The sequence below is a fragment of the Chrysochloris asiatica genome, unplaced genomic scaffold, assembly GCF_000296735.1.
Source record: "Chrysochloris asiatica unplaced genomic scaffold, ChrAsi1.0 scaffold00129, whole genome shotgun sequence".
In the NCBI taxonomy this organism is placed as follows: Eukaryota; Metazoa; Chordata; class Mammalia; order Afrosoricida; family Chrysochloridae; genus Chrysochloris; species Chrysochloris asiatica.
In genome coordinates, this window is record NW_006408647.1 from 9,513,661 (window position 1) to 9,524,129 (window position 10,469).

General features: G+C 37.1%; 1 protein-coding gene across 3 annotated transcripts in view; it reads left to right on the forward strand.

Annotated features, from left to right (window-relative positions):
- TBCK (TBC1 domain containing kinase) overlaps nt 1-10,469 on the forward strand; it is a 343,431-nt gene that overhangs the window by 155,561 nt on the left and 177,401 nt on the right. For all 3 annotated transcript variants that reach the window (XM_006869331.1, XM_006869332.1, XM_006869333.1), the window contains one exon: nt 4,768-4,853. In XM_006869331.1, coding sequence (XP_006869393.1) covers nt 4,768-4,853 — 86 coding nt within the window. The remainder of the gene's footprint in view (nt 1-4,767; nt 4,854-10,469) is intronic.

A 10,469-nucleotide genomic window follows, 5' to 3' on the forward strand; every position in this document is an offset into this window, starting at 1 on the left:
GTACAGATTCCTCATGAGCACAATTAAGTGTTCCAGAATATGCATACTTTGTGATGTTGTCCTTAGCTTGTCCTGATACACACAATTTAAAGCCTTTACGTAGTCAATAAAGCACAGGTAAACATCTTTCTGATATTCTCTGCTTTCATCCAAGATCCATCAGACATCGACAGTGATATCCCTCATTCCATGGCCTCCGATGAATCTGGCTTGAACCTCTGGAAGTTCTCTGTCAATGTATGTTTGCAGCCGTTTCTGTATTACCTTTAGTCAAACTTTACTCACCTGGGGTATCAAAGATATTGTCTGAAGATTTCTGCATTCCTTGGGTCACCTCTCTTTGGAATGGAAACAAATACAGATCTCTTCCAATCAGTCAGCCAGATAGTTGTCTTCCAAATTTCCTGGCATAGATGAGAGAGTACCTCTTGTGCCGCCTCACTTTCTTGAAATATTTCAATTTTTATTTCAAAAATTCCTGGTTCCTTGTTCTTTGCCAGTTTTTTTAATGCACCTTGGACTCCCTCCTTCAGTATCATTGACTCTTGATCATATTCTACCTCTTGAAATGGTTGAACGTCAACCATTCCCTTTTGGTACAATGACTCTGTGTATTCTTTCCATCTTCTTTTGATGCTTTCTGCATCATTCAGTACTTTGCCCAAAGAATGCACACTCTTAAAATAAACTCCCTCTTGAAAACTTGTAAGCCAATCACTCCTTGCCTTTGTCACCCCCTCATTTTAGGTGGCCAATGTCTAAATTGCCCATTCTTATCTACCTTGTATACAGAAGGGATATGATCGATACTTGATATGAAGACTCCTGCCCTCTCTTTGGTATTTTGAGATACTACATCCATAAGTATAGGTCAAGTACATTAAATTGTAACAATTTACACTCATTTCCTTTATTAATTTTTAATTTTTTTTTTTTTTTTTAATTTTCCTCCAGTTGAGTTCTTATTATCAAGCCATCAAGGCTAGGTCAAATGGGTACTATCTGCAAGATTGAGCATTCTTGTACATCTCCTCTCACTTCATATCAGCTGGATGCTTCACTCTCAGCTCTAGTCCTCCATGTCTATTTTCTTGTCCATGGGCTCAGGAGTCCCCAGGTCTCACCACACTTTGGACCAACCAGCCCTTCATCTTCTCTCTCTCATCTTCAGTGCAACAGGAGTCTATGAAACGTGATTGAACTCAGCTCATTTCTTCATTGCTGCCTTTCCCCCTCTTTCATTCACTAGAATACCAACATGGTTTCCAGCAAGCTTACATGCCTGCTCATGTGTTCCCTTTGAGTTTCAGTCTTGGAGGGGGATTTGATTGGACTTGATTGCTTGCCTTGATGGCTCCTGGTGAACAACTTGCTTGTTCTTTTAGTAGCCAATCATACTGCCATTTTTGGTTTTGGTTTTTCCTGATGATCTTTCTTTGAAGATGTATCTTCTGTCACTCTAGCTGTTCACCAGGCTGGTCTGCTTATTCTTTTTAGTTGGAATGTCCCACCTCAGAAGGTTCTGGATGGGGCTCAGAATTCCACCTAAGGTACTATTCACTGCAAAGGCTCCTCATGAAGCCTATTTCACTGGGCAAGTTCTAGAAGTCCTTTTAGGTATTTCAATCAGTTATAGGCTGAAGACGGGCTTATAAGCTTTCTGTAATAATGTTTCCTGACATTCCTTTCTATTCCCACTCAAGTGTTTATTTTATAATAGTAGGCAAGTGAAACCAATATTCATAAGTCAGTCAATCATCTTAACATTATTTCCCCTCTTCAAACTATGCCTCGGTCCATGTATCAATCCGTGTATCTGTGTATCACAGATTATGTACATTTCCAAGGTTGAATGTACTTAACGATTTACCTCTGTCCCATTTAGCCCATGCAAACCTACCTCAGGGTTCCCCTAACTTCCTTGTTCTTCCACCCCCTCCCCCTTCTTGTGTATTGTAACATTTATTTTTTAAAGAAACTTTTACCTTCCTTCGAGTATGGGTCCATCTGTTTCCAGATGTCCAAATGCTTCTGTTTATACTCTTCTGTGAGTTGTTTTGGTACCCATCTCACACAAACTTTTCAAAACTCAAGTCTGTCATGGATTATTTCGTAGGCAGCGCCATTGCAAATTTGCAAATGATTTCCCACATAATCCACTGACACTCGTCTATTCGACAGATTCATTTTATGTGAATGCTCAATGTTGTCATGAGCTGTGGATGTTAACAAGTGTTTTAATATAACTGAGTATGGATAAATTTTTACTAACCCTCATATAATAAATGTATATGTATTTGTGTATATATGTGTCTGTCTGTATGTTTGTGCTTAAAAGATACAAATATGGAGAAAAATAATATCCTCTAAAAGCATGTAGTTATAACACAAATAAATCCAATCATCAGTATTTGGCAAAAACCTGGAAAATGTTTTCATAATAGATTAGATTTCTTAAGCAGCTCTTTAATTAGCCAGGTAACCCCACATAGTAATTATCTTTTATCAGTCTGACAAAAATGATCTTTAATAAATTGGGGCATAATTGTCAGAAGTGCTTACAGCAGTTTAAAAATTATGTGTACTTTTTAGAAGTTAATAATTATATGGTTTCATCAACATATTTTAAGTGTTTATGTTTGCTAATGTTACATACTTATGACTTTTGGGTAAATCAGAACTGTAAATATACCCTCACTAATGGAAAGAAGAAAAAAAAAAAGCTAAAGAAAAGTTCAACTTAGAAAGCGCTCTGGAGCCTTCAGATGTATCTTAGGTCTTTAGTTTGATCTGTAACTCCTGTAACTGATACGAGTTGCACATTTTTTCTTATTAGAGGAAGGCAAGACAGTGAATGGATAGAGTGAATTCTGTGGAATTGGAGCACCAGACCAAGAAAAGGTGTTAAATAAATACCCATTCTGTGTCCAGCACCAAGTTTGCACTAGATCTAGGCTTCAGCTTTTTTGTTATACAATTAAATACAGTACCTACTCTCCCTTACTATTTGACCTAATGCTCCTCTTTGTAAAATACTCTATGTAACATTGCTTATAAATAAATCATTATAATTACTTTGGCAATTAGAAGCAAATATTTAATTGAAAGAAATAGGGAAGAATCATTTTGTCAAGGATTTGATAACATTTATTGAAAGATTAAAAATAACAACTAATGAAGTAAGACAGATATTATTCTGAGAGGTGTTTTGCACCAAATATTAGTTTGAAAATGTATCTGCTACTTTATTAAAGAGGGAATTAAAGTTATTAATTAAAAAGGAACTTTAATTACATTGTTATTTTAATTTCAAAAAGGATGTTAAGTCTTTTGAAATATGTATTCATTTTGGTTTTTTATTAGTAAAAATATGGTGGTTACTTGCCCTTGAGTAGATTAATATCACAATCTTGTTTAGATAACTGCATAGTAAGTAAATTGGCAAGAATAATAACTTGTTGAAAAAAAAATGAACAAAATATTCTACTCATTCCACACTGAACCTTATCAATTAGAATAGAATTAGAATTAACAACAAAAAAACTATAATTGAGCTCTGGTAGCGTAGTGGTTACGAATCGGGCTGCGAACCGCAAGGTCAGCAGTTTGAAACTACCAGCAGTTCCGCGGGAGAAAGATGAGGCTTTCTGCTCCCGTACAGATTTACAGCCTCGGAAACCCTGTACAGGGTCGCTATGAGTCGGAACCGACTCCACGGCACATAACAGCAACAGCACTGTATACCTACTTTCTGATTAAGAGACTATTAGTTCTTATCCCTAGTATGCCAAATGCAGAGTCTTAGATGGAAATAAATTAGAGCCGAACAGATGCCTATATGTTTGTGTGGGGGTGTATGTGTGTGTGTGTGTGTGTGAATCCTGATGTTAACTGGACTGCTAACAGCAAGGTCAGAAGTTCAAGCCCACCAGACACTCCTTGGAAAATACACAAAGTCATTGAGTTGGAACCAACTCAACAACACTTAACAATAACAGCATATGTATATACATGCATATAAACATTACTGTACAATTATTCTTTGTGACTATTTGGGTTATTATTTATTTAAGGATCTATTATACTTTCTGAGCATTCAAGAAATACAAAAACAGATTTATATCATTAGAGAAAATGTATTTGTAGAACTTAATAGGAAACATCATTACAAACATGCAATTTATGACTCAAGAAATGAAGTAGTATTTTTGAAGGCAGAAGTCATAAATTTTTTTGAAGGCATAAAATTTTATGGTATGTTTATTTAATATTTAACTTTTTAAAGTGGTAAAAGTAGTAACAAGAGAGAAAATTATCTTTTTTTTAAATGTTTATTATAAATTATGTGATAGTTTACTTGGGAGAACATTCGTTTTACATTCATCCTATCATATATAATTTCATTGCCATAGTTACAATCCCCTCCATGAATCATCAACCAACCAAAGGGTATACCCTGCAAGCCTGCCCCCCAGTCATCAGCACACAGCCCCTCTCCCTCTCTGGGTCTAAAGTCCCCAGCTGCTGCATCTTTCCATGTCATCGTCTTTGCCTCCATCTCTGGTGTCACTCTTCTCCCTTGATGGTCCCAGGGACCTCCATTCCTGGACTGCAAGAGAAAATTATCTTTTGAAACATGTTTCTTTCATGAAGAAATTAAGCTATTCAAGATGTAAATAGAACTATAATGTATGTGAATTTAATATCACATTTGAGGTAATTATAAAAAAAAATAACAATGGTTTTAAACTTCTTTTTTCTTTTCAGAGTATCTAACTGTATTTTCTCAGATGATTGCATTCCATGATCCAGAGCTGAGTAATCATCTCAATGAGATTGGCTTTATTCCAGATGTAAGTACTTGGTGCATTAATAGTACAGAAGGTAAAAAAACAAACAATAATAAAAAAGAGCAGAAGGTGGCAGCACATAAGAGTGTGTTTTTAAAATCTGGTTGCCATAAGAATTACATATCTGAACAAATTAGTGTTTCGAATTATAGCTTTCTGTTATGCAAGCATGTTTTACAAAGTTTGTGAAAAATAGAAGTAAAAGATCATGGAATCATTCCATAAAATTTTGAAGTCCCTTGTAGAGTTTGCCTGATTATTTTCCATATTCTCATTTAAGTAAAAGGAAAGTGTCTTATTATTCTTAGCATACTTGTTACTATCAGAATGTTTTTGAAGAGTTGGTTAATTAAGAGGGTGGAACAAGATGGCAAAGTGAGTGGGTGCTGTCATTTACTCCCTCAGCAACTAACTCACCCATCAACAAATAAAAACAAGCTCAGACTTAGATCTCAGGTCTACAGATGCCGGTGTGGTGTTGGAGAGTTACATAAGTCCAGAAGCAGGGGACAGGAAGAGCAGGGCTAAAATGGAACCTAAAGAACCTACCCACTGGCATCTGGAGCACTTGCTCATCACAACCATTTTGGGTGTGGGTTGAGCCCATGCTAAACAGGGAACACAGAAAAGCAGCTAATCTAAGGAAGCTGGAGCCCAGTTTTATTAGACAACACAGATTAGTTGTGAGAGTCTTGGGGCCAGGCTGTTAGGAGGGATGAAGTCAAACCATGGCACTGTGAGAATGCTGTTAAATCTCATTGAGAACCAATAAGGATGGGCCCTAGGACTGTAATTTATGGCAACAGGCAAGGGGAATACTTTAGATGGATGTCAAGCAGAGTATAGACTGGCTCCCTGCTCATGGCAGTACACTGTGTGAGAGCCTGTCCAGGGGCACTCATAAGGAAAACATTTGGAGAGCATCCAGAAAGTTGAACCCTACCATTTATAACAGTGCATGCAGCCAGCTAATCCACCCCTATACATATATATTGGGTTACACAGATCAAACTGAATCAGTACTGTGAAAAACTCCACTAAAGAGTACCCTCTGGCGGTTCTCAGTAGAAGATACCAGGTCCACTGCCACTGGGTGGAATGAAGTGGTCCTGTGAGATTTCCATGACTGTGAGTCTTTGCAGAGGAAGACTGCCTCATCTTTCTTTCACAGAGCAGTTGGTGAGTGTGGGCCTCTGCCTTTTGCTTGGCAGCCAGGCACTTGACCACTGCACCACCAGGGTGACCAATCAGAACATTCTCCCACAGGAATCAGAACACAAATGTAACATTAAAAAGAAAAAAAAATATTATCAAAATAGCCCAAATTCAGTAGAAAACAGTAAAACACACAAAATCACAGGCAAAGAAGGACCAGTCAAAGGTAAAACACAAACAAGAGGAAATTTTTCCTATGGAGGCCAGATAAATGGAATGAATTGAAATTTTTCAGACTATGATGTTAAGTATGTTAAAGAAAGCAAAACACACAGGGAAAATAAGCTCTCGGGGACTAAGAAACAAATGAAGAACAAAATGAGAGACTCAACCAGGAAACTGAAAACATCACAGTAAACCAAAGAGAAGTGACGATGAAGAATAAAATTAGAGAAAGCACGAAAAACACTCAACAGAATCAAAGACAGAAGATAGAATAAATGAACTAGAAGACAAAATAACTGAACATAGACAGTCTCAAGAGAAACAAGACAAAAAGAAAGTGAACAAAGAAAGCCAAATGGAAATAGGGATTTGATTTAAAAATCTAACTTTAAAATTATTAGAATCCCAGAGCATCATGACAACAAAGTCATGGAACAAATTTTCCAAGAGGGAGAATTTCTCAGAACTGAACAGAGTACTAAGCTTGCAAATACAGGAAGCTATATGGACCACACTATAGGAAACATGGAAAAGATAAACCCAGTATTGTATTGTAATAAAATTCTTGGAAATCACAAACAAGGAGAGAATTTGGAAAGGAAGATAAAAAGAAAATATAACATACCAAGAATCTTTCATAAGAATCGGTGTGGATGTCTCCCAAGGAATTCTAGAAGACAGAAGACAATGGAGCAACATGTATAAAATACTGAATAAAAGCAATTAATTGCCAACAAAGAATTCTTTACTCAGCAAACTTATTATTCAAAAAGAAGGGGGGAAATCAAGATATTCCCAAAACAATGTCTCTGGAAAATTGCTATACTAACAGAAGCAGTTTTGCAGATATTACTCAAGGGAGTATATATACCCCAAATGGAAAGATAAGAGCATTAAACACATGCAAGTATGCATTATTTAATGTCCATAATGTGTTCTGTGAAATAGGATATTATATGATATGGGTATTAGGCAAACACCATATTAAAACATGGGAGACCATTTCCAGTTCTTATTGCTGTTGCTGCTGCTGCTGCTGTTTTCACTACTGCTCTTGCTGTCGGTGCTACTGGAGGCTGAAGTAATGTGTAACAGCAGTAGCAGTGGCAGACAGACCAGTGTGGGAGTGGAGTAAAAACAAGCAAATGAAGAGGAAGTGGAGGCTGTCCAGCCTCACTCACTATTCTGCCCACCTGAACAAAAGGATTATCCTAGGTCTGACAGCTCCTACCACTGCTTGATCACTGGATAAACCCCCAGAACCCATGCCCAGAGCGATGTCCTCTGCCTTATCTGCCTATATGACACCCATGATCCAGAGTTGTAAGAGACTGGGTTTGGAGATTTTGAAACCATTAAGGGAAAATGATTATGTGGCACTGTAGGTCAATGCGCTGAACTACAAGGTTGGTTTGAACTGCAAAGTCAGCAGCTGAAGTTCACCAGCTGCTCCTCAGAAATCTTATACATGGTCTCTATGAGTTGGAACCAACTCAATGGCACTTAACAACAATAACAGTAAACAAAAGGATAGCTACTTCCTCTTTATAAAAAATCCTATGGGACCACTAATGTATATGTGTTTGGACATTGTCCAAATGGGCATTAAGTGACATATATAGGGTTTTTGAGTAGCTGCTTGTGACTTTGAACCACCAACCCTTTGGTTCAAGCCAACCTTGCAGTCCAGTGAATTATCTTGCAGCACAACACAGGATTAGAAATGGTACAAACAGAGCACAGTTAAAGAGAATGTTTACACATTGTCATAAATATTACTGAAAAATTTGTGCAGAAATTAATTATCAAATGATAACATAACTTGCTGTATAAACTCTCACCAAAAGATCAATAAAATACATATATTTTTAAAAGAGCCACTTAATAACTGTGCTGAGATGGGTTTAAGGAGCCCAGGCTGTGTAGTTGTTAAGTGCTGGCTGCTAATCAGGAATTCAGTAGTTCCAACCTGCCAGACCTTCCACAGGGGAAAAGACTGGCAACCTGCCTAAGAAACCAGAAGAGACAGTTCTGCTTCTGTCCTACAGTGTCACTATGAGTTGAAATGAAGTCAAAGAAAACAGGTTTTAGGGTTGTGAAGGGTTTTCACTACTGGACAACTCTTAACAACAACAACAAGTAACAAGTAACTTCTGTGTTTGTTCACCTTGGAGGTTTTGTCACATATTGACTCATTAATTTCTCAATAGGTCATATCCAGCCAGAAATCACAGTTGATACTCAAAGTTTAGCTCAGACATGGTTCAGTCCATTATGCATTTATTTGCATGTGACATGGAGTAAAGCCTCTTTTAAAAGACACTTGAAGTACAATATCATAAGAGGTTTCTGTAAGCCTCAAAAAATGTTTTTAGAGGTGAAAATATTTGTATTCCCTCTTAAATCTTTTTGTCTCCATATCATACCTTTCCCCTTAAAGGCATATATTCAGAGACTGGTATATTGGTAGGCAAGATAAGCAGTGAAAAACACTGATAACAGGGGTTCCTTGAGCTAGAAATAATGAGCATAAAATCGTAGCCTACATCATTTGACATATCCTTTCTTCTCCCACCCCCAAATCTAGTATATATCTTCCATTTTCAGAAATAGTCCTAAAATTGAGGTCTTGTTATTCCAAGTTTAAGGAGGCCAGGTGGTCAGTGTTCATGAAGCACTTGATGGCTAACAAGTGATCAGTACTTCAAAAGCACTAATTGCTCTGCAGGAAAGATATGGCAGTCTGTTTCTGTAAAAACTTGAACCCTTGGGGACCATATGGGACAGTTCTACTCTGTCCTATAGGGTCACTATGTGTTAGAATCCACTCGGCAGTTGAAAAACCAAGCAGTTAATATTTCTGTTTCATTGGTATTGCATTCCAACTTTCTGTAATGTATGTGCTCATGAGGCCTAATATAACTGTTCTTAACATGTGCGTGTCCTTGCCATTTCATTCTTTGCCTATTTATTTACTTATCAGTTGAGTATAAAATGAAAAAATATAGCTGACAAACCAAACAAACAAACAAACAAAAAAACCAAATCTTATCATTATGGATATATATAGATAACCCTTTTAAACATATCACTAATGCATATATTAACTATTTATTTTTATATGAGACCAACTTAATTGCCTCATGTTATAAATGTGAGGTGTAATGAAATATTCCACTATTCATCTGTCAGTTTGCTGTACTGTGGTGGCTTGTGTGTTGCTGTGATTCTAGAAGGTATGCCATCAGTATTTTAAATACCAGTAGGGTCACTTATGGTGGACAGGTTTCAAATGCACTTTCAGATGAACACAAATTGGAAGAAGGAAAGACAGACTAATTCCAAATATTTAGTCAATGGAAACCTTATGAATAGCTGTGGAACACTGTCAGGTAGCATCAGAATATTGAATATAGAAACAAGATGAAGAACACCAGAATACTGTCAGACTCTGTGCTGGAAGATGAACCTCTCATCTTGGAAGGCACAAAAAATATGATTGGGGAAGAGCTGCCTCCTCAAAGTAGAGTTGACCATGATGACAAAAAACTTTTCAGGACCTACTTTTGCTGATGGTGCACAACTCAAAGTGAGGAGAAATGACTGTAAACACCCATTAATAATTGAAGCATGGAATGTATGAAGTATGAATCTAGACAAATGGGAAGTTACCAAAAAATGAAATGGAGTGCAAAACCATCAATGAGCTGAAATGGACTGGTATTGGCCATTTTGCATCTGCAATGGCATGGTTTACTGTGGCAGGAATAACAAATTGAAGAGGAATGACTATGTATTCATCAAGAAAAAGAACATTTCAACATCTATCTTGAGGTACCATGCAGTCTGTGATAGAATAATATGCATACACCTACAAGGGCACTGTGGGTTAATGCGCTAGACTGCAAAGTCAGTTTGAACTGCAAGGTTGGTGGTTCAAGCTCACCAGTTGCTCCTTGGAAACCATCTAGAGGGTCGCTATGGGTCAGAACCAACTCAACGGCACTTAACAACAACAAGGAAAACCAGTTAATAAACTATTATTCAAATTTATGCATCAACCACTAAAACCAGCGAAGATGAAACTAAAGAATTATACCAACTTCTTCAGTTTGAAATCGATCAAACATTAAATCAAGATGTATTGGTAATTACTGGCAATTGTAATGCATGGAACCAAAGAGGAAGGACCAGGCATTGGAAAATATGGCAATGGTGATAGGAGATCGCATGATAGAA